The 27,709-nt window shown below is 47.1% G+C and overlaps 1 protein-coding gene across 4 annotated transcripts in view; it reads right to left on the bottom strand.

Annotated features, from left to right (window-relative positions):
- Positions 1-27,709, bottom strand: part of LOC121458763 (microtubule cross-linking factor 1) — a 124,597-nt gene that overhangs the window by 14,427 nt on the left and 82,461 nt on the right. For 2 of the 4 annotated variants that reach the window (XM_041668124.1, XM_041668126.1), the window contains exons 7-11: positions 26,432-26,554; positions 22,995-23,225; positions 20,817-21,014; positions 13,534-13,701; positions 9,348-9,602 (exon numbers count right to left, since the gene is read on the bottom strand). In XM_041668124.1, coding sequence (XP_041524058.1) covers positions 9,348-9,602; positions 13,534-13,701; positions 20,817-21,014; positions 22,995-23,225; positions 26,432-26,554 — 975 coding nt within the window. The remainder of the gene's footprint in view (positions 1-9,347; positions 9,603-13,533; positions 13,702-20,816; positions 21,015-22,994; positions 23,226-26,431; positions 26,555-27,709) is intronic. The other 2 variants (XM_041668125.1, XM_041668127.1) reach the window with 1 other exon arrangement.

Raw genomic sequence — 27,709 nt, forward strand, 5'->3', positions numbered from 1 at the left:
TTGAAAGTGCGATCGAGGCCTGAAGCTACTCTCACCTAGGACTTTCTAATATGATTAAGTGCTCACCCTCCTACACTGGCTGTTCTCTTGAATAAGTTAAGTTATCCAACGAGCAGAATGACATTTTCATTTCAGTGGAAAGAGTGACCAACTCAAGATTTCCAGTCCTCAAGTGCTGAGATGACGAAGGAAGTTCTTAAAAAAAAAAATCCCTCAAACCCAGACTGATTATTTTTTTATTAAATTTTTTTATATTTATTGAGCGCTACATTTTCTCTGCTCCCCTCCCTGTCTCTCCTCTCTCCCCTTCAACCCTCCCCCAAGGTCCCTGTGCTTCCAATTTACTGGGGAGATTTTTTCTTTTCTACTTTCTACTTCCCATGTAGATCTATATAAGTCTCTCTTAGTGTCCTCATTGTCTAAGTTCTCTGGGATTGTGGTTTGTAGACTGGCTTTCTTTGTTTTATGTTATAAAACCACCTACGAGTGAGTACATGTGATAATTGTCTTTCTGTGTCTGGGTTACCTCACTCAATATAATGTTTTTGGGGGCTGGAGAGATGGCTCAGAGGTTAAGAGCACCGCCTGCTCTTCCAGAGGTTCTGAGTTCAATTCCCAGCAACCACATGGTGGCTCACAACCATCTATAATGAGATCTGGCGCCCCCCCCTGGTGTGCGAGCATACATTGAGGCAGAATGTTGTATACATAATAAAAAAATTCTAAAATAATAATAATGTTTTCTAGCTCCATCCATTTTCCTGCAAAATTCAAGATGTTATTTTTTTCTGCTGTTTAGTACTCCATTCTGTAAATGTGGCACATTTTTCTTATCCATTCTTCGATCGAGGGGCATTTAAGTTGTTTTCAGGTTCTGGCTATGACAAACAAAGTTGCTATGAACATAGTTGAGCACATGTCCTTGTGGTACAATTGAGCATCCTTTAGATATATACCCAAAAGTGTTTGAGGAAGGTTGTTTCCTAATTTTCTGATAAATCACCACACTGACATCCAAAGGGGCTGTACCAGCTTGCATTCCCACCAGCAATGCTGGAGTGTTCCCTTTTCCCCACAGCCTCTCCAGCAAAAGTTGTCATCAGTGTTTATGATCTTGGCCATTCTTTCAGATGTAAGATGGAATCTCAGAGTTGTTTTGATTTGCATTTCTCTGATGACTAAGGGTGTTGAACATTTCCTTAAGTGTCTTTCAGTCATTTTAGATTCATTTGTTGAGAGTTCTTTGTTTAGGTTTGTACCCCATTTTTAATTGGATTGTTTGTTCTTTTGATGACCAACTTCTTGAGTTCTTTGCATATTTTGGAGATCAAACTTCTGTCTGATGTGGGGTTAGTAAAGATCTTTTCCCATTCTGTAGGCTGTCGTTTTTTGTCTTGTTGACCATGTCCTTTGCTTTTCAGAAGCTTTTCAGTTTCAGGAGGTCCCATTTATTGTTCTCTCAGTGTCTGTGCTGCTGGGGTTCTATTTAGGAAGTAGTCACCTGTGCCAATGCGTTCATGTGTATATTTCCCACTTTCTCTTTTATAAGGTTCAGTGTAGCTGGCTTTATGTTGAGGTCTTTGATGCATGTGGACTTGAGTTTTGTGCATGGTGATAGATACGGGTCTATTTTCATTCTCCTACATACTGATATCCAGTTATGCCAGCACCACTTGTTAAATACGCTTTCTTTTTTCCATTTGACATTTTTTGCTTCTTTGTCAAAAATCGGGTGTTTGAAGATTGATTTCCAAGCTTTCTATTTGGTTCCATTGATCCTTCTGTCTGTTCTTATGCCAAAACCAGGCTGTTTTCAGTACTGTAACTCTGTAGTAGATTTTGAAGTTAGGGATTGTGATGCCTCCAGAAGTTCTTTTATTGTACAGGATTGTTTTGGCTATCCTGGGTTTTTTGCTTTTCCATATTTAGTTGAGTACTGTTTTTTTGGGTTCTTTGAAGAATTTTGCTGGGATTTTCATGGACATTGCATTGAATCTGTAGATTGCTTTTGGTAAGATTGCCATTTTTACTGTTAATTCTACCTACCCAAGAGCATGGGAGATCTTTCTACTTTCTGGAGTCTTCTTGAATTTCTTTCTTCAAAGATTTAAAGTTCTTGTCATACAAGTCTTCCACTTGTTTGGTTAGAGTTACTACGAGATATTTTATGCTATTTGTGGCTATTGTGAAGGGTGTTGATTCTCTGATTTCTTCCCCAGCCCTTTTATCATGTGTGTACAGGATTTTTTTGAGTTAATCTTGTATCCTGCTACATTGCTGAAAGTGTTTTTGAGTTGTAGAAATTCCTTGGGAGAATTTTTAGGATAATTTATGGTTTAATGTATGATTTAAGCTTTGGAAGTATTTCTTTTACATATGATGGTGCCCTTGTATTTGGGGCATAGATGTTCAGTATTGAAATTTTCTTTTGAGGGATTTTTCCTGTGACTAATAGGAAATGACCTTGTCTCTTTTGAATGATTTTAACTTGAAGTCTATTTTGTTAGATATTAGGATAGCTACACCCTCTTGTTTCTTAGGTCCATTTGATTGGTATATTTTTTCCCAAACCTTTACTTTGAGATGATGTCTGTCTTTGAGGTTGAGATGTGTTTCTTGTATACAGAAGTGGGATGGATTTTGTTTTTATATCCAATCTGTTAGCCTGTGCCTTTTAAGGTTAGTTGAGTCCATCTACATTAAGGGATATTAATGACCAGTGATTGCTATCTCCTGTTAATTTAGTTTTCATCGATGGTAATATTAATTTGTGCGTTTTTTTTTTCTTCTTTTGGATTTGCTGTTATGAGATCATCAATTATCTGTGTTTTTGTTGGTGTAGTCATCTTCCTTGGGTTGGAGTTTTCCTTCTAGTATTTTGTGTAGGGCTGGGTTTGTGGCAAGGTATTGGTGAAATCTAGATTTGTCATGGAATATCTTGTTTTGTCCTTCTATGGTTATTGACAGTTTTGCTGGGTATAGTAGTCTGGCCTGGCATTTGTGGTCTCTTAATGTCTGTATAATGCTTGAACATGACCTTCTGGCTTTCAATGTCTCCACAGAGAAGTCAGGTGTAATTCTGATAGGTCTACCTTTATATGTTACTTGGCCTTTTTCCTTTGCAGTTCTTTTTTTTTTTTTTCTGATTTTTCGAGACTCGGTTTCTCCGCAGCTTTTTGGTTCCTGTCCTGGAACTAGCTCTTCTAGACCAGGCTGGCCTCGAACTCACAAAGATTGGCCTGCCTCTGCCTCCCAAGTGCTGGTATTAAAGGCGTGCGCCACCAACACACCTCCTTTGCATTTCTTAATATTCTTTCTTTACTCTGTATGTTTAGTGTTTTGATTATTATGTGGCAAGAAGACTCTTTTTTTTTTTTTTTTTTTTGGATCCAGTCTATTTGGTGTTCTGTAAGTTTCCTGTATCTTCATAGTAGACATATCTTTCTTTAGGTAGGGAAAGTTTTTTTTCTATGATTTTGTTAAATAAATTTTCTGTGCCTGAGTTGACCTCTTACATATTTGTTAAATAAATTTTCTGTGCCTGAGTTGACCTCTATACATATTATTCTAAGATTTGGTCTTTTTATGATGTCCCTTATTTCCTGGATGTTTTGGGTTAAGCTTTTGTTAAGATTTAATGTTTTCTTTAACTGATGAGTCTATTTCCTCTATTGTATCTTCAGCACTTGAGATTCTCTCTTCCATCTCTTGTATTCTGCTATTCATGCATGCTCTTGTGGTTCCTGATTTTTTTTCTCATGATTTCTGTTTCTATAATTCCTTCGGCTTGTGTTTTCTTTATTGTTTCTATTTCAGTTTTTAAGTCCTGAATAGTTTCTTTTATATGTTTGATTTCTTTTTCTTGGTTTTCTTTAAATGATTTGCTGATATCTTCCAATTTTTTGTTTGACTTTTCCTCAATTTCTTTAAGGGAATTTCTCATTTCATCTTTAAGAATTTCAAACATTCTCTTGAAGTTATTTTTTAGGTCATTTTCTTCTGGTTCATCCATATTTGGTTGTTCAGGCCTTGCTATTGTAGGGTCTTTAGTTTTACTAGTGTTGTGTTGCTCTTTGTGGTGTAGTGTGTGATGTTACCTTTTCTTCTCATCTTTTCCTCTAGTAGGTGTGGTTGGGGCTGTCTGAGATTCAGCTGAATAATCTAGGTGCCAGTGAATCCAAAGCTCAGATGGTTGTTCCTCATGGTACAGTCAGTGTCACAGTTCTAGTTACCCCATTGGTTACTTGGTGTTCCTAGAGATAGCTCAGTGCTCCTATGCCTTGCTCTGCTCCCTTGGAGTTTGCTATCTCAGGCCTACTTTGGCCTAGGTTGCTGGCATTGCCCTGTTTCTGTAAATCCTGGTCTGGATCCCCTCCTGCAGATGTCTCTGGCTTGGAGTTGAACCTGTTCTGGTGGAGATCTCTGACTCTGGATCCGGTCACTGGCTCAACCCTGATCTGCCAGTGTCCCAGTACTGGGTTGGCTCCTGAGACTGGATTTGCTCCTGACTTCTGCTCCCAGGGGAGCTTGTTCGCACTCTGTCCTAGGTAGCTGATTCTGTCCCACTCCGGTTCTGGTGGAGATTGCTGACTCTGAGTCAGGTCGCTGGCTCAATCCTGATCTGCCAGTGCCCTGGGTCGGCTTCTAGGACTGGATTTACTCATGGTGGAGCTTCCCCAGACTGGTTTTGAAAGAGCATCTTTACCAGTTGCATCTCTGAAACCCAATTTGAGCCTGCATCCATGAACTTGCAGAAGCATGGCTTGTGAATGCTCAGGAGGACGCTGAACACGACAACAGGACCCACAACTCGCTTTTTAATCAAATGTCTCTGAGCATCATTGCTAGTCCATGAGAAGATGGGGTCCCTGCCAGCAGCAAAATCTTAGATGCCAGTGTGTGGTAGACTCAATGTTAAATCAGGGAAAGAACAGATTACTCCAGATTCAAGCTCGGTCCCCTCTACCCTCTCCTCCCCCTCCCTAAGGGCACATTTCTTTGCAGTTCCCTTAATGATGCTAAATACTTTATTTAAAAAAATCTATAAAAAGGAAAGCTTTTTATTATATTTCTCTAACGCATGTCAGTGCAGCTGAGTTTAACACATGATCATCTCCCAGGGTATTTTGGGCAAAGAATTAAAATGCAAGAATCACATTGGAAGCTGTAAATGGGCACTGAGGGTGTGTGTGAAGGGGGAGAAGGAACGACTAAAGAGAGTTACGAACAAACACAACCTAGCTCAGTAAAGTGGGGTTGCAAAAATAAACCCAGGCAGCCAGCAGCAGTTTGCACCGGGGCTGCTAAGTGTCAGATTTCCTAAAAAACCAAGCCGAAGCGGCCAGAGCTGGCAGTCCCTGCGGCCGAGATGCTTGTGTGCTGCTGCAATGGTCTAGTGGGTCCTGACCGGGTAGGATTTCCCGGGGCCACACGCCTACTGTACTTGCGATCTCGCAGCAGAATGCATTAAATGCAAATGGAAAATTTAACAGGCTTATATTTCAAATAATTGAGCACGACAGACTCTCAAGAGCATCACCTTACAGAGGGTGAAAAGAAAAAGATCGCCCTGTGAAGAGGTTTAAAGGATGCCTGGCTGCTCAGGTTCTCATGGCAGCTGACTTGAGAAAATGAATTGGAAGGAGAACAGGTAACACAATCGTTCCTCTTTTAGCTCCCTAAGTACAAATATAGAGACATTCCGTGACAGTGGCCCGGGCGCTGGCCAATCCTACGGAGAAATCTATTGTGCCCCCATAAAAGGTAACTGACCCCCAATCACACACGGGTTAAAATGAGAGTTATACTACGACAGATGAGACACGCCGAGTGACCGTAGCCACATTCCCACAGTCCTTCGCCACACAGACTGCCTCGTGTGTGTAGAAATTATGCGTGAGTTTATTGTCACTGGGCAAGTATGAAGCACATGTTCTGGGAGTGGAAAATGGATTTACTGTTGCTTCCTTCGCTGTCTGTATCAAGTTCTCACAGCCAATGCTATACGGCTTCTCTGGGGGTCAGATATCAGGGGGACACCGCGAGGAACACTCATCTACGGAATGTGCAGCTAGACATTAGAGCAGCAAGCAACTGGTGAAAGCCGTGCGCATTTCCCCTCGTGCCGACCTCTCCATGGGCATCTGAGTCAGCCTGCTCTTTCACAAAATGCTGACAGCTACTGTGCTGGTGTTAGGAAGCCCTTTCCAATGCTGACTGCTCCAGGGGAAAGGCTAGACCGAGTCCTCAAAGCCACGTCTGCATGCGTTCAGCATCCTTTCACTGTGGACCCGTCTTGACGAGCAGGGAAGCCTACGCAGGTGTGAGGGCCAGGGGGACGCCTGAAACACCAGGCTGCGGCCACGCAGAAGACACAGCAATCAAGTTCAGCTCCTGGCCCTTGCTTTTATTGCCCAAAAACAGCATCAAAGTGAGGTGGCAGCTCAGCCCTGGGCCACTGTTGCCTCAGAAACTGAGGGTTATCACGTGTTGTCTGACCAAATTTTTCTTTGCTAGAAATTCCTCATTCCCCAAAGAAAAACAAAGACCTCGGATACCTGTTTAACTGACAGTAAGTGCAACTTTCAAAACTGAAGAAGTCAGAGACAGGATGGATGAGCGGCAATGACCAGGCAAAGGGGAACCCAAAGGCCCATGACAGGGGACACAATGGCCTCATAGGGTGTAGCAGGGACACTCAAGGTAAGCAATACAAGCAGTGACCAAGAGTGAAGGTTCCCTGGAGCCTGACTGCAACGGCTTGCTGTAGTACAAATTCTACCTGGTCTTAATAATAAAAACCTAGAGTCAGTTATTAGGGGTGAAAGCTGAAAGACTAGAGAAGCAGAGCACCAGCCACTGGTTCTTAGCTCTGCGAAATTCCCAGACCGAATGGGGTATCCTGCCTCTGCAAGTCCTCAAACTGAATGCTCAGACTGAACTCTCTGTGGCCCTGTTACTTCCTGTCTTATATTTCTCTCTTCATCCAGACACATCACTCCTGTCTTCACCTCCCTAGGGCTGGGATCAAAGGTGTGAGCCTCCACCGCCTGGCTGGTTCTCTTTTAGGCTGGGTTGATCTAGTGTGGTTCAGGGTAGCCTTAAAACTCGGAGAGATCCCTCTGCCTCTGCCTTCGAAGTGCTGGGATTAAAGGTGTGAGCTACCTCTATGGTTAACTAGTGGCGAGCTCTGCTCTTCAGGCAAGCTTTATTGGTTAAAACACAAACAACGTATCACCACAGCCTTCTTATTCTTCCTAGGAGATAAAGCCCAGCCTCTTGGAGGGAGGAGAAAGCTTTATGCAATTTACAGGGCCCAAGAAGCACAGAAAATTAGAAGTGGATTCACCAAGAGTCCTCCACAAGGTTACATAAGCAGAACAGTTGTGGAGGAAGGAGCTGCCAGTGGGTTGAGCTGCCTGTGGGCTGAGGCGCCTGCAGTTTGTGCACCAGTGATGCAGCTCGCGTGAATCATTGCTGCTACGGTGAGCTCTTCGGTGAGGTTTCCACCTGGGAGCCACCCAGGCTCCAGGAAAAAACTTTCCTCCGTGGTGGGTCACTAAACTAGATCTGGGTGGAATCATTCTTTGGTCTGAATCAGAACTCCATCTGGGGCAGAGGCATCTGCTCACATCTCCTCAGAAAAAGTCAAGTTGGGTACGACAAACTGGCGATCATTTTATAGGAACACATGCCGTCAGCTCTGACGTTCTGCCGCACGGCAGGCCCCGCAACAGAGTACAGATGCTAGGCACAGTCTGGCAGATTCTTCACAGGGCTGGATTTCCAAACCACACAGGAAGTGAGGACTTCCCTCTTGGAAGTATTTGGAGAATTTTGAAATGGAGCCATATCAAACATTAGCAAGGTGACTGAACCCAGAAAAGCCTCTGCCCCTTCTGTCCCTAGGGTGCTTTCTTCCTCTCTACCGTTCCTTAGTCAGAGGCTCTGGGTCACTTTTAAATCACGTGGTTCATTTCTGAGTCCCTGCAATCTGGACTGGACTTCACCATGGCCCTTTAACTTTAGCGCAAGAACTGTGCCGTACACGTGGCGGGAGGGGCCTCATTCTCCACAGGTTTTCATACTAACGCCCGTCAGGCGAGTATTAATAATAGAGCCACGCTGTACTTTCTTTATCATTTCTAGCTGACAGTTCTTAAGGCTCTGGGCATTTGTAAGAGTGACAGGTTGGAAGAGGCAAGGTATCTGTAGGGGTAGTAAGAAATTCAACACCCGCTTCTCAGCATGAAGAAAAAACCTTCTGAATTTCCACACCACTCTGGGCCAGCTGCAGCTACACAAACCGCACCGAAGGCACGCAATGCAGAGAAGGATTAGCCAGGCAGCAGGAAATCAGCTTCCTCTGCTCTCCCAGCATCCATCAGAGTTTGTTTATCGGGAGGTGATGAGCTACCAGACACCTCCCTGGATTCTGTTTCCATCTAATCACAGCTCAGCAAAACCCCCAGCAGGCGCAGTCCCCAGCCAGCAAACAATGACTTCTAACTCAATTTGGTAATTACCTCACTAATGGTGATGAGTCCATTCAGGCTGCAGCCAGCGCCATGACCGGGTCTTCCGGGGCATCCTAAGTGTTAGCTTACACAGGAGCAGAACTTTCTGAGGATGACCTGAAATAACCTCCCCTTCCAAGTCAAATCCCTTTAAAAAAAAAAAAATCCTTCCCAGTCCCTGTACACGCGTACAAAGGCATATCGCCTACAAACTCTGCAATGAAAAGGTGTGTGTGATGTAAGAGTATGATAATTCACCTTGAACTGTCAACTTCACTGGGTTGAGAAAGGTCTAGATTAGTAACATTGACGAGGGTATGTTTGCAGTGGCCACTACATCCTGTGGGCTCTGACCTAATAAATCAATGAATTCCTAGACAAATTCAAAGACGATGGCATTATGGGAAGATAGTAGAAGACAAGAGGTGGGGGTGTAGTTGGAAGAAGTTGGTCCCTGGGGCTGTGCCGTTGGAGCTACAGCTTGCCCAGTCCTCCTGTATTGCTCTGTGCTGCCCGTCCAGCACAGATGAAGGAGCGCCTCTACCATGTGCTCCAGCCACCCTGCACCATTGACTGACGCGAACCACGCCTTTTAAGTTGATCTCACGGGTATTCTGGTGCACCAAAGTAACTAACACGTGGAGCACTGGAGAAGAACTCTGCCACAGGAAACCTAGCCTGTCTCACTCTTCCTCTGCATGCCCTCAACAGAAGGCAGGTGACAGCAGCAAGCTTCTTTCTGAGGTCCCCTGGCTCCCAGGGCCATGAGCTGTCTGCATGCTGCTTGCTCCGGTGCAGCTGCCGCCCACTCTGGAGCTGCGGCACACCTACCTGCTCCACCCGCCACAGGAGTTCCTCTTTCTGTCGCCCCCACTCCTGCCGCTCGCTGTCCAGACGCTCCAGCAGCTCCACCTTCTCTCGGTTCCAGTTCTTCTCCCGGTGATGGATCTGCCAACGCAGGTCCATGACCAGGCCGTGGCTGTCGGCCAGCAGCTTCTGGTGGACCTCTCTCTCCTTCTTCAAGGCCCCTTTGCCCTCCGCGGAGGAGTCGAGCTCTCCCAAGCTTTTCTCAGCCTTCTCTTCCAGCTGCCAAAGAAGACAAGACTCAGGGCTACCCTCTCTGAAATCCAGCATTGGAGGCAGAAAGAAAGCTGCCAAGCCAGTCTGATTCCATGGGAAAACGAAGCAAATTTCATTTTTAAGGCCAGAATTTAGAATGTCGGATATAAAATCTCCTAGATTGTTGAGCACCGCTCTAACAGACTCCTTGGGTCTACCTCCCTCCCAGTCTCGGTCACTCTGTCTTCTGCCTCTACAGCTCTTTGTAGGTGCTACCATGCTCGCTTGGTCCAGTATCTTTGGCCCTGATGTGGGACAACAATGGAACCCAGTATTCTTTAATAAACATTTCTCAAAGACCCAGGGGTGAAATGTAGAAACCAGAGAACTACCAAAGAGGAAACCGGTAGAAAGCAGAGAGAAACAGTATTATGCAAAGGCAGGGGTGTGCATGTAGGGCTTCCTTCCTCTGGGCGCCCACGAAGCATCCTAAGTGCTCTTGGTTCCTAGAACCATCGATCACTGCACGTGGTGCTCAGGGAGCACACCAGACTTCTCCTCGGAAACTATGCGGGGCAGGTAACGATGGGCACCTCTAAGCAGCGGAGGCAGAAATGCAAACGGGATAAATGTGCTGGTTGGTTGGCTCTTGTCAACCTGGCAGAAACCAAAACAGATCTTGGAAGAGGAAATCTTAATTAAGAAGAGGCCTCTTTAGGAATGGCCTGCAAGCAAGTATGCATGGTATTGTTATGGTTGATAATTGATGGAGGAGGGGAGGGCACAGCCCATAGTGGGTAGTGCCATGGCTAGGCTGGGGGTCCTGGGTTCTACAGGAAAGCAGGCTGAGCAAGCCATGAGGAGCAGCCCAGGAAGCAGCTCTCCCCCATGGCTTCTGCATCAGCTCCACTCTCCGGGTTCCTGCCCTGACTTTCTGCCCTGCCTTCTTTTCAATGACAGACAATGATAGAGAAGTGTGGGCCGAAATTAATTCTTTCCTCCCCAAGTTGCTTTAGGCCGTGCTATGTTACCATAAAAGGGACCTGCCTAAGACAATAAAATTCTAAATTTCAAAACTGAAGGCATCCTAACACAGAGAAATGAAAACACACAATAACAACAAAACCCAACCCTTGCCAGGAGACCTGTCCTTCAGACTGACCGGGGAGGCTCTTTAAACAGAAGAAACTTGGGACCAACACTTGATCTGTCCAAAACACGTACTATGAACACAGCAGATATCACTATAAAACTCCTTTCCTCCATGTAAATTGATGGTACAGAGGGAGGGGATGGGGATGAGGTTCCTAAGGGTCAAAGGTTGATGTGGGTGTTGCTTTCATTGGTTAATTACTAAAGAAACTGCTTGTCCTCATAGGTCAGAACATAGGTGGGTGGAGTAAACAGAACAGAATGCTGGGAGGCAGGGAAGTTAGGCAGTCGCCATGCCTCTCCTCTCTGAGACAGAGGCAATGGAGCCAGTCGCCAGGTCAGACTTGCTGAATCTTCCCCCGGTAAGCCACCACTTCGTGGTGCTACACAGATTATTAGAAACGGGTTAAGCAAGATGTGAGAATTAGCCAAGAAGAGGTTAGAGCTAATGGGCCAGGCAGTGTTTAAATGAATACAATTTGTGTGTTGTTATTTCTGGGGCTAAGCTAGCCAGGCGGCCGGGAGCCGGGCGGCAGGAACACAGCCCGCACCTCCTCACTACAAAAGGTGTGGAGGTAACAACTCCAAGGCCTGCTGGTTAGTTTTTATAATCAGCAGGGAAGAGAGACCCCCCAACTGAGGAACTACCTCCATCAGGCTGGCCTGTCTGCAGGGGAGTTTTTTCTTCTGAGAGCCTAGCAGCCTGTGCTAGGTCTTAAGGATTGATTCAGCAGACTAGAAAGGCTGTGTCTTGCTTTGGTTTCCGCTATACAGAAATGCTGCCATGGGCCTCACACAGGCAAGGCAAGTGATTTTATTTTGAAATTGGTTCCTGTTTGTTACCAAGCATGACCTCAGACTTGGGATTCCCCCTGCCTCAGTTTTTCTACAGGTATGTGCCACCAAGCCCAGCTAAGCAAAGGTTGTCTGTCCCATGTATTGCTGGATCCTCAGTATTTAGAGCAAGGTCTTAGTTTGGGAGAGAAAAAAAATAGAGATTTGGGCTCCACTGAAAATATCTGGGTTTTTGATTTGTATTTAAGCAGAAGGCCAAGCTGACCCTGGGATGTGTATGTTGAAGAAATGTCCTGAGCAGGCGGGGCAGAGGATGAACCCGCTGTGGTACTACCTGGCTTCTGAACTTGCGGTCCTAGCTTGTTTCCTGGCAAGGAAGGCTCTGTTCTCCCCTGAGGCTTTAATTGCAGCCAACACACTGGTGGATTTCAGGCTCCTCTGAGACAAACATACAATGTTTGAAAGTGGCTCGCATCAACATGTATGTCTTCCTTCTTACCCACACGATCCCCTGCATACTTCTGAAGGGACTTAATGGCTCCTCCTGGAAGAGCATCCTTGCACACTTCTCCCCTGTGGCTCCTGGCAGACAGGACACCGGGATGAACAGAGCATCTGGTAAGAAGCCCTCTCCTGAGCAGCCAGGAACCAAAACAGGGCCACAGTTCTATCATTTCCTAGGTTGGGCCTGACTCTGTTCCTGCCTCTTCAAAGATATGAGCCTTAAACCTCAGAAGACAGAGCAGGTGAACTTGTGGAATCTGGTGGCAGATGGCAGCAGGGTGCCCAGGGTCGGTGGCAGTACAGGTGAACTTGGAGGTCCCTAAGTTCATGCCACAGAACAGGTGAACCTGAGGGGTGCCAGGGGTCAGTGGTGATGCAGGTAAACTAGGGAGGTATCCTGGGTCAGGTGGTGGTGCAAGTGATCTTGAGGGGTACCTGGAGGTCATGTGGCAGAACAGTGAACATGGGGAGTCCTAGGAGAGCTATTTTCTTCAGGGTGACAGGCTCTTCTCATCTTTTATCACAACTGAGCCTGTTTACAAGGTAGCTCCTTCTTAGGGGACTTTTTCCTTTCATGACTGAGCCAATCCGTATAAAGTTTTAATTACTTTATAGTTTGCCTCACAACAAAGGCTAGAAGATACATGCCACACACAGGCCTTGTTCCTGCCTTCTGACCTGACAGCACCCTGGAGCAGCAGACACTGTGCGGGGGACACCCAGAGAAACAGCTCAGCAAAGGCTGCTGCTCCCTATGGGTGGAGCCACACTCCCCAGGCTGAATGTAAATCCTCACTAGAGGTGGGTCACCTGGGCTCTCCCCATGCTAGCCCTGACTCAGATCTGAAGCACGCTGCCCCTTCTGGGCCTCGGTTTCTTTGATATAAATGGGACATTTGACTTGACAAGGTTTCCAAGCCATGCATGGAAACTGTTTTCAATTATTTCCAAAATTCTAAAGGGCAGCCACCTGTTATCTTATCTCAGAGGGGACAGAACCAGTCTGGAGTCAGTGCGAAGGCACACACCTTTTATCTCAGCGTTTGGGAAGCAGAGAAGCAGGTGAGGCTAGCCTGGTCTACATAGCAAGTTCCAGTCCAGCCTGGTCTACACAGCAAGTTCCTGTCCAGCCAGGGCTACACAGTGAGACCTTGTCTCAAAAAGAAATAAAACGAAAACAAAAACAAACACCTCTACTCTGGTTTCCTGTGGTTCAAAATAGACAGCTTCACATGGCGACAGCTTCATGCTGCCAGTCCTTCAACAGGGTTCATCGACATTCTTGTTTAGCACCGAGGGAGCAGACAGCACAAGGAAATACCACTGGTGAAGATGTATTCACCCTCGGGAGGGAGACTACCGTGAAAAACGGGACTTAGGAGGTGAGGCCCTTCAAGGACAGCCTCAAGACCCGCTCCTCTCCCTGCCCCAACCTAGTCCACAAGGGTTGCTGGATAGGGAAGAGGGGGACAGTGTTCAGGAGGGAGGAGGCACAAGGGGCAGGTACCTGCTCCAGACGGCACTTAAGTACAGCCCACTCCACATCCCAGGCAGCCTTGTCGCTGGCGTACTGCTGCTGCAGCCGGAGCCGCGCATGCTCATCTTCCCGCAGCTCCGAGCGGAAGTCCTCCAGCAGGGCCTTAAGGGCCCTGAACAGCTGCTGATTTTCCGCCACCTGTGGGAACAGAGCCAAGGGAACCTCACTTAGGAGTGTCTCAGTCAGTCGGAGCTGCAGCACCTTCCAGGGTCCCTGCAGAAGGCACCTGTGGGTGGGGTCTACAATCACCGAACAATGGCCAAGATGGTCCCCTCTCTGGCCAGAGGCCTCCTGAGGCCAAGGCCCCTGAGCAGGTGTGTTCAGAGGCTGAACCATGGACTGGTGCTGTGGGCACCTAAGGCATGGGTGCTCTCAAGCCTGAGGGTTAGTTTAGAATCAAGAAGTTGCCAAAGGCCACTGGGAGCCCTTGAAGCCAGTCTGTCGGGCGATGCTGCGGGACTTCAGACACCCTGTGCTCTGAGTTGGGCTGGCTGTTGTGGTACCCATCGCTCCAGTGCAAGCTACTGAACTAGAAGTAATCACTGCCAGCCTACGAACTCTGGGAGACACTGGGCAGTCACTCTTTGACTTCTGGTAACTCAGAGACTAGGACAAAGACAAGCAAGGCAGAGAGGGAGGGAGCTTCTGAGAGTCCCTAATTAAAGCCTGAGGGGAAATAATGCTCACCTTACTCACAGGCGTTTGCGGATTCCAAGACGCAACTCTGCCCTTATTACTGTTTGTGCTTCACATAAAAGCAATCAGACTCCAGACCCTGCCCAGTCTTTGAAGGCACACTTCAAAACTCTGCTTTATGTTCTAGTGAGTGCTGGCATGGGCATTGTATCACAAAGGCTCACACGCAGCACCTGTAACCCCAGCATGGGGAGAGTAAGACCGAAGGATTGCAAGTTCCAGGCCAGCCTGGGCTATGCAGTAAGATTCTGTCTCTATGAACTGAAGGGGGGGGGGGGAAGTTTGTCTGAATTAAATACTCTACACTAGTATTTACTGGTGACAAAAGACTTAAGAGTGGGTTTGAAAAGTTTGGCAGATAGGAAACTTTAAGTTCTACAGTGACTCCACCTATGTGACTATGCTTCCCCAGTCCTCACGGTGATGGAGACTCATGAACAGGAAAAACTCCACATCAGAGGTACCCACAGAAGACCTAAGTGTAAACATGAGGGCATCTGGGTAAGAAGAGCCGCTGCAATGGTCCTTTCAGAAATGCGCGTCTTCAGAAGGATGCGGGGATGGCTCAAGGGTAAAGAGCACTGTTTGCTCTTCCAGTGGTCCAGGGTTTGATCCCCAGCAACCACAGGGTGGCTCACAACCACCTGTAACTTCAATTCTAGGGATCCAGCACCCTCTTCTGGTGTGCCTGAGTAGAACATGCACACGGTGTAGATATATTTGCAGGCAAATTACTCATCAGCATAAGAAAAAAAAAACCCTCATTTTTACATAGGATTTTCTAAAGACTATGTTTCCTGGGAGATTTATTTTTGCCTTTAAATCCTTAAATAAAAATCACTACCTTTGGGCTGGAAAGATGGCTCAGAGGTTAAGAGCATTTCCAGAGGGCAGGGTTCAATTCCCAGCACCCACATGGCAGCTCACAACTGTCTATAATTCCAGCTCTGGGGAATCAGACACCTTCATACAAAATGCACATAAAGGTAAATAAATGTTTTTTTTAAAAATCACTACCTTTTGAATCAAATGAAATATAAGCGAAAAATAACCATAATAATTTTGATCTAGTCTTTGGGGCAGTCATTCCATTCACATGGAAGAAACTGCAGTGAAGTATGTAATACACAGAGTCAATACTTCTCCGTGAACCCCACATCATATAACAGCTTGGTCTGTGATGGCTCAGCCCTGTACCACAGGACTACTAATAACATTAGAATCATGTGATGGTTCAGCCCCTGTGTCACGGGACCACTAAGGACCTTAAAATCAAGGTTTTGCAGCCTCTTTGCAGATTGAAAATTTGCTTCCTCTGGAAGCAAAGTGGGCACTTTTTGGCATGAGCAGATATTGGATCGGATAAAAATTAAGCCTAAGTATTTCTATGCACATTTGGGTTCGAGTCACCAACATAATACCCTATGATCCCAGGACAGTATTTATTACCAGAGAATGAGCTCCAAATGACTCCAGGGGGAAGGTGGCCATGAGAGCAAGCAAACCTTGCTATCATTATCACCCAAGAGCCCTGTGTGGGTGGCAGGAAGCCAGGACAGCTTCTGCCATGAACACACAACACTTATGCCACAGGTGGGCATGGGTCTTCTAAACGTCTTTTATGCAGGCACATAAATCCAGTAATGATAAGTCACCGCTACTTATCATTTCTTTCTTTAGACATTTTATTTATGTATTTTACGTGTATGTGTGTTTAGCCTGCATATATGTTGATGCACCACATGCATAGTTCATAGATGGTTGTGAGCCACCATGTGAAGACTGGGAATTGGACCTGAATTCTCTGGAGGAGCAGGGTAGCTCTTAACCGCTAAGCCATCTCTCTAGTCCCTACTTACCATTTCTTACGGGCTAGGATGTGTGCTAACTTATTCATCTATATGACTCTTATATCCTATCAATCTTCATGCATTTTATAGAGGAAGAACTAAAGCTCAGGACAAACAGGTATGCCAGGGTCCCACTCTCTAGACTATAACTTAGGTTTGTCTCCACCATGGACAGACAACCCAAGGCAGAAACATTTAAAATGTCTCATTACAATGTGCCCAGTTATTTTCTTTTCATTTTGTTGGGGGAGCCATCCCACCTCTGAGAAACTGTTGTCTCCTTTATCAAGGGAAATAATAACATTGGAGCCACCAAAAGTCACCATTCTTATGTCTTTTCTGATGCCTTTTGCTGGGATAGATTCCGGAGTAAAAAGGTGACCCAAAGCAAGGTAAAAGGACAATGGATCAATCCTAGGAGGGTCTCTGTGAGTTCAAGGCCACTCAGGGCTATATACGCATGACTTTGATACATAAAGATTTCTTGATCTGAAAAGTCATTTGGACACAAGAGTTGTTTTTTTTTTTTAACCCTTTCATGCCATAGCCTAGCTATGTAGCTTTTTGGCTTATAAATTTCAGCACAGGTTAAGTTAAATAAAACAAAACAAAAACACATGATTTCCCAAATCTCCTCAAACTGGTTGGTTGATACCAATGGCTCTACTATTTCCTGTTCCTTTAATTGATGGCATTCCAGTCCTTCACAGCTCATCTCTCTTGGGCGGGACACTTCAAAAATGCAAAATGAAGGTCTGTGCTCACAGGTCACACTTTACGACAGGTTCAAGGCTGCCCTTCGGGCCCCAGATTGCCCAGTGAACCTGCGGTACATTCAGAGCAAGTGAAGCAGGGGTATGGCTAAGGTCACAGACCAAGATATGTGGGATGCAATGCCAGCCACTTTTCCAGGCTCTGAGATTTCAGAGATGTACAAGTCACATGAAATTGTACGTATGGGAACAGGAAGCCACCATGAAGTTAGTCTGGCTCACCTCTGAGTCCTCCATTACCTCTGGAAATGGGCTTAATCTAAAGGTGAATGGAAAATACTGACCTGTCACTGTGTGGCGAAACACAAAAGGCCAGTCACAAAACAGAGGGGATGGCCTTTTATTGTTTCAGCTATTCCTATTTATTTCAGCTATTCACAACACAGGGGGGGTTCTGCAATGTTGAGGGAGCTGCCCTGATTACCTGACCCATGCAGGCCAGTTTCCATTCGACAAAGACGATACGGGAGGGAGCTTTTGTGGTGTTCAAAAAAGCAAACAGATCAATTCCAGGCAGTCCTGCCTCCCCCCATTGGTAGGGAACACAAACAAGACCTTCAAATGACAGATCTGCGTATCAGCCGCATTCTCCTAATGAAACCATTTGTCACTCCGGCCTTCATTGTCACGCTGAGAAGAAATTCAACATGCTTTTCTGAACCCATTATCTTTCTGCAGATGAAAGAATGGGCCCCCGAAGACGGGCCTTGGGGGTGTATTCTAGGGCGGGAGTTCTCAGGAACTATGTTCACTTTTGGGCAGAAATCATTTATTTACCTTCCAGCAGGGAATGTCCCAGGGGCTCATGGCCAGGAGGGTTCTGTGTCTACCCACGAGTTCCCCAAGAATGCAATCAGGTGGGTGAGGGGCCTCTTCAAGAGGCCCCTGTTAAGCAGATTAGACGGAGAATTACCAGCTCACAAGCTGAGAAACCAGGGCAGGCACTCAAACACAGGGGACCAATGAAGCACTGTTGAAGAGCACCAGGAACCCCGCACCTCCCTTGTGGAAGGGACGCCACCTAAACAGAGTGGTGGTCCATGGTGGCAGTCTTGACATGCTAATCTCATCTATTAGAAGTGCTCTTTCTAGACGTTTCTTTATCTTGGAGGGAAAATAGAGAGGCAGCATGGACAGCTAGAACACAAGGCTTCGAGTGCTAGGATTAGTTAAAGCCTGTCAGTGGAGGGAAGAAGGCCCTGAAGGTTCTAACACTGTGGCTGGACTGGGGACCAAGGACTCTTGGGAACCGGATGAATGAGGCCTTAGAGATTAATGTTAAACCACACTTCTTAAGCTATTGCTGTGAATCTTATGTTAGGAGCTCCACATCCACAGTATACCTCTGAATTCAGTCATACCTCTGAATGTCAGAGTAACTTTATTTAAATAACTACTCTGATGCCAGTAAAGCAAGCTGTTTTTTCTCTAGCCACTGGCAACGTGAATCACCTCTGTTTCAGGCCTTGGTCTCAGGGATGACTAAGGAGAGTAGGAAATGCATACCCAGCCGATGTGAACCATACAGCCAGTTCTCCCCTGCTCAGCCTCGCCTTGACCCAGCAGCAAGGAGAGAATGAAAGTTCAGACTGTGTTTAAGGTCAGTGCCATGGGACTGTGTAACTAAAGACAGGAGGCCGGAACGTGGGCACTACCGAAGTTTGCCAACCTGACGAATTTTGCTTCTGATCTGACTCAGTGTGGGTCGGTACAGTTGATATTTTTTAACTTCTCTGGCTATGATAAATGTAGCCATCTACAGCACCGCACTGTGAGAATGCTCAGTAAGATACAAATCCAAGACTGGGCCCGAGAAGTTTTGTTACATTTTATCACTTGCTCCTTCATCCTTGGGAAAGCCGATTGGCCTTGTTTCCCATGCGACTTAACACTCCCTGAGGTTCTCAGGGCTTTGTCGGGGGCCACGGTTCTACTCAGAAGCGCTTTAAGACAAAGACACGTGGAAGGGCTCCTGCATCCAGGCTGCCCAGCCAATAACCGCACCACTCCCAGAGAGGCGAATCTTTCTAGCGGAGAATGTTCGCCCTCAGTGAGCCAGCTGTCGCTTACAGTAGGGCTCTTTAATCTCCTGTCCTCTTCCGAATGCCACTGTGCACACATTTGCTTTCATGACTGTGGCGGGCTGGCAGATTCAGTGAGCTGCAGACCTGGTTCTGACATGCGCACTCCCCTATCAGCCCATCCTCCAGCATGCTGTTCGCAGTGGAATCTCCCATGTCTGTCTGTCCCACTTTTAAGAGTAACCACAGAAGGCAAGGGGAGACGAACATTCAAGCACTAGTGGGTGGCTCCGGCTGAAGGCCTTTTCAGTATTTCTCACCCCGGGGTAACATTTTCCACGACTGTTTAGAAAACCAGCCATGTTGCATCTTTTCTCCCAAAGCGTTGGGATGCACACCTGGGAAATGCCCGTCACGGGATCTCAGTTGTGGCAGGTCTGTCTACTGATGGGGGCCAATCACAGACACTGCAGAGGTCTAACCGAGGATGCCTCACTTCAATACATTTTAAAGCTTTGTTCATAATCTGTAATGTTCTAGTTTCTAACTAGATCACTGCTGGAAAACTTATTCCATGACCTCAACTCTCCCCAGGGATTCTGGCACGCTGACGCACTTCCTGATGACTCCGAGGAGAGGCTCCTTTGAATGTTATTATCTCCAGCCTGAGTCACATTGTTCAGGGAAAACGAAGGTGGGTGGGGTACAGACAACTGTTCGGATTTGTGTGTGAAGAGAAAGTCGTCTCCCCTTAGCCGCTCTACAAAGGCATCACTTTCTCGCTGGAATCCGCACTGAGGCCTGGTGACAGCCATCTCCCACTTGACCCGCACCACTTTGGGCAGAGGGGACAGGCGAGAAGCAGCAGCTGCTGGACACACTGCACGAGGAATCCGGAATGGCTGTGGCTGGAAGGCTGGGCCGTGCCCAGTGCCAAACCTGTACCCTTACACCAGCAAGCAGGCAGCCAGCCTGGGGACCCCGGGCTTTCTGTAGGCGCAGAAAGTACTTGGGGAGCTACCTCAGGATCTCAAGTCTCCAAATGAAATACAGCTGCACTTTGTTATAAGAATGCAAAGTAAATAAATAAGTAAAAATAATAAGATTTATGTCACCAATAGTGGGTTTGCGGGGGGAACTGGTTTTCAGGGTTTGTCTGTAGTATCACTGACACCAAACATTTAGCGATGTTCAAACCCCCCTCTCCTCTTTCCACAAATGCTATTTTCCCGAAGTATTACCATGTATTTTCATTTGGATGTGTGTTTTAAGTGGTCAAAGAAAAATGTGAAATACTTTGTACACGATGGGAATTTGAACAAATACTTCTTTATTTTTCCTTATAAACTATGCTGCCAACACAGTCCTGTTGGCAATGACAACCAACAAGTCCTGTAAGGTTGTTCCCTGGCTATGATAAAAAGAGTATTCTCTAGCCGGGCGATGGTGGCGCACGCCTTTAATCCCAGCACTCGGGAGGCAGAGGTAGGCGGATCTCTGTGAGTTCGAGACCAGCCTGGTCTAGAGAGCTAGTTCCAGGACAGGCTCCAAAGCCACAGAGAAACCCTGTCTCGAAAAACCAAAAAAAAAAAAAAAAAAAAAAAAAAAAAGAGTATTCTCTCTTCTTAAAAGTCTGTCTAATGAGTATCTTCCTTCTGAGATCAATTTTCTGGAGCCAAGGGGGCACATACTCAATGGGTTTGACCTTACACTGGTCCTGAGGTAGGGGTCAAGTAAATGAATAGATGAGCAAGGATGAACAGCCCAACCTTACCCCGACACAGACAGGCGGTTAAGACAGTGGAGGCCTTTTCTGTACCCAGGAACTTCAACATTTGAATAAGATGACAAGAGACATGGCCAACTAGTTTCCTTCAGTGTACAGAAGGCTAGGCTTAGAGCTAGGCACCCACCTGCCTGTTGAGTGGTCCCCCATCTGCAGTCTGCAGCCGTGATCCGTGTTCACTGATCTGTACTGGAGAGCGTGGAGCATGCTCTCCCACGGGAAGGCCGCAGCCTCGCTCAGCATCGTCTTGGTCTGCTCCATCTGTCTGGTGACCGCCCTGGACACTGAGCTCAGCAAACCCAGGCACATTCTCTGGATGTTCGCTCTGAAAGAAGCACACAAGATCATAACTTGGCTTACAACCTTTTGTTCTCCAGAGTGACTTTTCCCCTGAGACAGAGTCTCAGTGTGGGAGTAGCCATGACCAACCTCTGTGTGAGACCAAACTCCTGGTCTCACATGAGCCTCCTCCTCACACTGCAACTCTGTGTGGCCTGCAGGTGATCTGGTCCCCAGACTCTTCCTCAGGTAAGCCCTCACCTGCAGGTGATCTGGTCCCCAGACTCTTCCTCAGGTAAGCCCTCACCTGCAGGTAATCTGGTCCCCAGACTTCTCAGGTTAAGCCCTCACCTGCAGGTGATCTGGTCCCCAGACTTCTCCTCAGGTAAGCCCTCACCTGCAGGTGATCTGGTCCCCAGACTTCTCAGGTAAGCCCTCACCTACAGGTGATCTGGTCCCCAGACTTTTCCTCAGGTAAGCCCTCACCTGCAGGTGATCTGGTCCCCAGACTCTTCCTCAGGTAAGCCCTCACCTACAGGTGATCTGGTCCCCAGACTTTTCCTCAGGTAAGCCCTCACCTGCAGGTGATCTGGTCCCCAGACTTCTCCTCAGGTAAGCCCTCACCTGCAGGTGATCTGGTCCCCAGACTTCTCAGGTAAGCCCTCACCTGCAGGTGATCTGGTCCCCAGACTTCTCCCCAAGATGCTAGTCTCACTCACTGCACTTCTTTCACGTAAACAGCAAAGATGCTCCATTTATTAGAAAAGATTAATGCAGTTTTATTCTTTGTAAGTTATGACTGCTCACAGAGGCAGTTTTATAGATGACAGGAGGAGGAATCCCAGTGTATTATCAACAAGAAACCTCAGAACCACATCTAGGTTTGGCTTCACCATGTTGCTCCATAGGACAGACCCTGGGAACCTGGTTGAAATAATTCTTAAAGATGTTCTTCAATCTGAGGAGAGAGAATTACCATTCACGGGGTAACTTAAAATGTCACACAGTGTTCACTAGAGTTAAAAACAGGCAAAAGGCTTCAGCAGCTCAGGGGCTCCAACTGCTCACAATGCAGGAGCAGCTGTGTTAGCAGCTAGTGTGGCTGCACTGAACGCCCGTGCTGTGTGTCACTGTACTTTGACAGAGAACAAGACTGGGGACAGGACATGCAAGGCCACGAGGCAGTCTGACTTGTGCTGTAAAGGGTTGGTCAGTGACCCACAACTGCAATCGCAGCAGTCTGGAGGCTGAGGTATAAGAACGTCTGTTCAAAGCCAGCCTACACCACACAGAAAGATCCTGTTTCAAAAACAAAAACCTAAGGGGCAGGAGGCTCAGGGGCTAAGAAGACTGGCAGCTCTTGCACAGAGAGGGACTTGGGTTTAGTTCCCAGCACCCACATGACAGCTCACAATCACCTATAACTCCAGATCCAGGCAGATCTTACACTCCCTTCTGGGTTCTGCAGGCCCCGGGTACCAGCCACACACTTGGTGCACAAGACATACAGGCAGGCAAGACACTCGTATACCAAACAAACAAAACTAAATAGAAAGCAACAAACCCTGCTCTCTAAATCTAGGAATTGAGACACAAGGGGTCAACATATACAAATGTCTGAGGTGACAAAGGGACCCAGGTGAGGCCCAGAAGGGAGCCTTACAAAGCTGGGGGAATGGGCGGGACACATTTGTGCACCTGCTTTTATAAACCACTGAGTTCAAATGAGACAGTGAAGACCTCGGGGTGATGACTATTTAGCCTTTAAAGATTTATATCCACCCACAGCAAAGGGGATATGAGCAAAACTATTCCAGAGGGGAATCAAAGACCAAGTCCAAGTCCAACACTTGGTCGTTTTTCATGCCTGCCTGGATAGGACCCGGTTTCCATGGCTTGGATTGATAGCAAAAGATAAGTAAAAAAACGAGAAGACACAATGGGTGAGACAGTGGTGTGGGCGTGTCCAGAATAAAGCAGATGCAAATTAAGCGGGCTGCGCGGGCGGGCGGGTGGGCGGCCCTACCTCCGCGAAATCCTCTCCTCCTTCCTCCATCTGCTTCCCTTGGCGCCAGTGTTTCAGCAGCCACCTGAGCTTGACATAGAAAAGGAAAATGTTCTGCTTCAAGGACCGGAGCTCTTGCTGCAGCCGATTCTTCTCGTCACTCCAGGTTCGCTTGTGAAGGGTGTTCTGCAGGGCCAGGCTGTGCATCTCCAGCTCTTTCCACCGCAAGGCGTAGAGGTGGTCCTCCTCCATCTTGAAACAGAATCAAGAAGCAGCTGTGACGAGAGGCTGCGCCAACGCGCCACCCCAGCCTGACCAAGGTTCTCAAGAGCAGCCTCTGTGCGACCTCAGTGGTACACAGGGGACGTGAAACACCAGTGACACCCGGATGTACAAAACCATGAATTGTGTGATTTGGAAGCAGGTGCTATTTCAAAGGAAGGCTCTGTAACCATCTTCACTGTCAGCCTCTCTCCACGCTTTTAGATTATCTCCAACCCCCGACCAGGAAAAATGCTATTTGGATGTACGGCTTGCGATGGACTCAGATGCCATTTAAGGAGACCCCATCTCTCCTCTATGCCTGTGCTTGGCACACAAGGGCTCATTACTATAGCAGGGAAGAATAAGAAACCCACCTCTTCCTGAGGTTTCTGGCTCCTCTTTTTTTTTTTTTTAGATTTATTTATTTATTTTTGTTTACAGTGTTCTGTTTGCATGTATGCCTGCAGGCCAGAAGAGGGCACCAGATTTCATTACAGATGGTTGTGAGCCACCATGTGGTTGCTGGGACTTGAACTCAGGACCTCAGAAGAACAATCACTGTTCTTAACCTCTGAGCCATCTCTCCAGCCCCTCTGGCTCCTCTTGAGCCCTGGTAGAGAACACTGAGACAGCGGCAGGGCCACTATGCGCTGCAGAATTAGAGTGGGTGTCTCAGAAAGAACTCGCCCTGAGCACGCAGGACTCAACTGCGTACACCACTGGGCAAACGTGATGACAGGTTTCCAGACTTTAGCGTGCTCATTAAATGTGTTCCCCACTCAGGGAAACAAAAACTTCACTCAAGAATTACCCATCTCCATCTCTGCATTAAGTTCCTCTGCTTTTTCTTTTCTTAGACGGGGTCTCACTACGGCCCTCAGACTGCTCTCTTGGGTTGAAAGCAAATCTCACGCTTCACCCTAAAACGTAGCTATAACACTTGAACCACAGACATATGCCACCACACCTGGCTAAGGTTTTTTTAATTTTCTTTTTTTAAATATCCAATCGGAGCTCTTCTAAGCAGGAAGCAATTCCTGTGTCAGTACTAAGCAAAAGGTGCAAATAAAATCTTACTGTCCAGATAAAGACGCAGGGATAACCTTTATTGTTGTGGAAGTGATACAGGAAACCAACGGCTTCTGAATCAGAGCAAAATGAGGGTCAGAATGGCAGCCCTACCACTACCTTCCGACTTAATGCTTAGACCAAAAGCCAAGGAAGTGTGCTTATCCTCATAAGGTACTAGATTAATCCTCAAGAACCACAGGATTACAACTACAGCTGCCTGGTGGAGACAGCAATACGGCCGGTGTGCTAAATGAGGGCTGATACCCTTGAGAAGGTCCACATGGCTATGCAGGGACCTAGCATCTGTTCTACACTGGATTTCGAGCTGGAAGAGGAAACACCCGCTCAACAGTCCTCAGAGTGGCCATGCTGGTTATGCCCAGAAGGTCGTGACTGCACAGAGTGGGAGACAGCTGGTGCACTGGCAACCCAGCTCTGCAGCTCCTCACTGCTCTGTCCCCGACTGACCACCTCAGTGGCTGCGAAGACAATGGTAACTACTTCCTGGCTGCTGAGGAAAGGTCAAGGTTCAGGGAGCTGGGCTCTGAGGCGCTCAACTGACTCCTGGCAGCACCTGTCCAGACCCTAGGCGACCTGAGGACCTCCGTCCATACTTTCCCATTTGCTTTCTTTTGAGTGTTCACTGGGGGCCTGAAGAGCTCAGAGCCTGGCCTTTTGCCCTCTGTCCTTTCCCTTTCCAACACCTAAAAGAGAACGCCTCCTCCCTTGAAGGCTTTCCAACCTACTCCTTTATCATAAGCCCACAATGGGACTCCGCTATTGTGTCACCAGCGTCTCCAGTGATGACCTCACTTCTCAAAGCATTTTTGAGGCCATGAAAACGGCTGCATGTGAGTGCGTATATGTGCATGGGGGATGGGGGTAGATGTCCTTCTTATGTAACCCTTTGGTGATGATATGCGAAGCTTTACTTCTACAGGAACCGTTCCGAAAGGAGTGTGCAGCTGGGGAAGACACAGGAGGAGACACCGAAGAGTCTGGCATCCAACTCTGCACGTTCTAAGCTGCAGGGTAGAGCAGACGCTCCCTTAATCAGCCCATGACCCGCTTAGAGCCTCTCGGTCCAATCGCCATGGAGGTATATGCCCACAGCACACATTCCCAGCCAAAACAAACCTTGGATGTACCGAATGACTCATTTTGCATAGCATATGTGTTTTTGGAGCATCAAGGTACATTACTCGATGCCAAGGGCTCTGCTTTGCTTCCTTTCGAAGCTACGGCTCTCTTCTAAGAATGAGCACAGGGGAGAACAACCGTGGCAATTCTGCATCTAGATACAGTTCACAACTTAATGAGATGCAAGGTGGCAGGGCAGTGTTCTTGGAGGCCCAGGGCAGGAGCACCTGGATCTGGGAAGCCCCTAGTGGATAAAAGGGATAATTAGTCTGTAATACGTAATTTTAAAAATAACTACAAGCTAATCAGGTCATAGCTCAATTAGTAGCTGGTTTTTGAAGGCGACACTAGGGTTAGTCGGTGTTTCTATTGGACAGCTCCCTTCACGGTGACAGACACACGGACTAGTCTCATTTAAAGCCCTTGTTTCGTGTTAGTTTACTGGTGGGCATCACTGCCCACCTGGAGATTTTCCTGAAACCACATTTCTCCCTATCCAAGGTCTTGTTTTCTGTAGTTTGTCATTGGTGGGCTAATTGCAGTCCAAAAATATTAACTAGGAAATTCCCCCAAATATTTGATTCATCCGTCTTAAATGTTTACTGCACGATATTGTTATAATGGTTTAGTTATCCCTGTTCATCCCTACGGTGCATGATCTACAAGTTAACAATACAGGAATAAACAGCCGGTGAGAGCTTTGGTACTCTCTGTGGCTCCAGGCATCTCTGGACTGTCCTAGCATGGCTTCTCCGTGGCTTAGGGGAGTCAACATTACTGAAACAAGTGCTGCAGAGTACCTAGGTGGACAGTTTGCACTGGTGCATTTAAGAGGGAGCCTCTCCACCGAATGACCTGTCTATACGCCTGTGGGTCTTGGCACCTGCATGCAACAGACAGACAGCATTATTTTAGGAGGCATCGTGGCATTGCTCCCGAGGCACTGGGAGCGGATGTGCTGGGGATCCTCATGAAATATTTACCTTACGGATCTTGTTTGTGTATGTCTCTGTCTCCTCTTGATGCAGTCTGGCCGCCTGGGCGAGCTGACCCTGTAGCTCTTCTAGCGACACACTCTGCTCGGGTAAAACGGGGGAGCCCCTGAGCTGATTGGCAGGATAAAGGAAGGGTTTAGTGGAAGAGAGCTCTGCCTCAGGTGGTGACGCAGGACACACATCCAGACGAGGTGACACACACAGGGAACACAGCACAGTGGCTGCAGCAGTGGAGTGACCACCAACCCCCCCCCCAGGGGTTCTCACAGGGGAGCCCTGCTGCTCTGGACCCAGTGGCTCTCTGAACTTCCCTGTATCTTTCTTTACAAGGGAGATGAGACAACCACAAACTAGCTGTGGTAAAAAGCCAGGGTGTACAAGAAGGCTCTCTGCTACCCCCACAGGGGCTTCTAGGTGGTTCGTAACATTCAAGTAGGACTCGGTGATGACATCTCAGTCCAACTTGGCCACTATCACACACTCAGCCTCCGGGATTCACATCCCTGAGCCAATGGGGTCTTCCTAGGGGGTCCGACTAATCTGGCCATAGGCTTGCATACTATACTGGGGATTTTTCCAAGGGTGCCTTTAATCCCACAGCATGGCCCTGGTCACTCAAGAGTGGGTGTGGCTCCTTCTAAGATAGACACCTGCTCTTAAGGCTTTCTGTGTCACACCGTGTCCAGGAACCCCAAGGATCTCATTAATACTTACTGCACTCCAACCTAGGGAGAGGTCAAGGGAGCTATACTATTATTCTTATTGATAAAGCTTACACGTTGTAATCAAATGGCCATGAAAGAGACTAGTGAGGACTTTTGAAAGAACGGTTTATTAAAATCTCAGGCACCATTGAAATTTAAGCAAAATGTTTACCCAATTAGCTTGTGCTAATTAAAGGTAGATAATTTAAAAAGCGAAAACAGGACAGGGTCGCTATGTAGGTTCAGGCTGTCCTTGAACTCTGTATATATTCCAGGCTGGTCTTCAATTCACAGAGATCCTTCTTCTGCCTCTCAGAGGAGTATGCCACTACACCTGGCTGGGGTAGGTGGTTTTAAAAACTTGGACCTAGGGTGGACTGTTATAATAAAGACATGTTATCTCTCTAGCTCCTTTTGTCTGCCTTTAACTAACTTCTACTTCTCAGTGAGGAAACTATTCTGGATGTTGGTGTTACTCGGCTTGTCATTGGGTGAAGACCACTCGCCAAGGACAGAAAATACAGACCTCAAAAGGCAGCGCCAAGGCAGAGAAAGCTAGACA

The sequence above is a fragment of the Microtus oregoni genome, unplaced genomic scaffold, assembly GCF_018167655.1.
Source record: "Microtus oregoni isolate MIOR12 unplaced genomic scaffold, Mior012 000018F_ref0000195, whole genome shotgun sequence".
NCBI lineage: Eukaryota > Metazoa > Chordata > Mammalia > Rodentia > Cricetidae > Microtus > Microtus oregoni.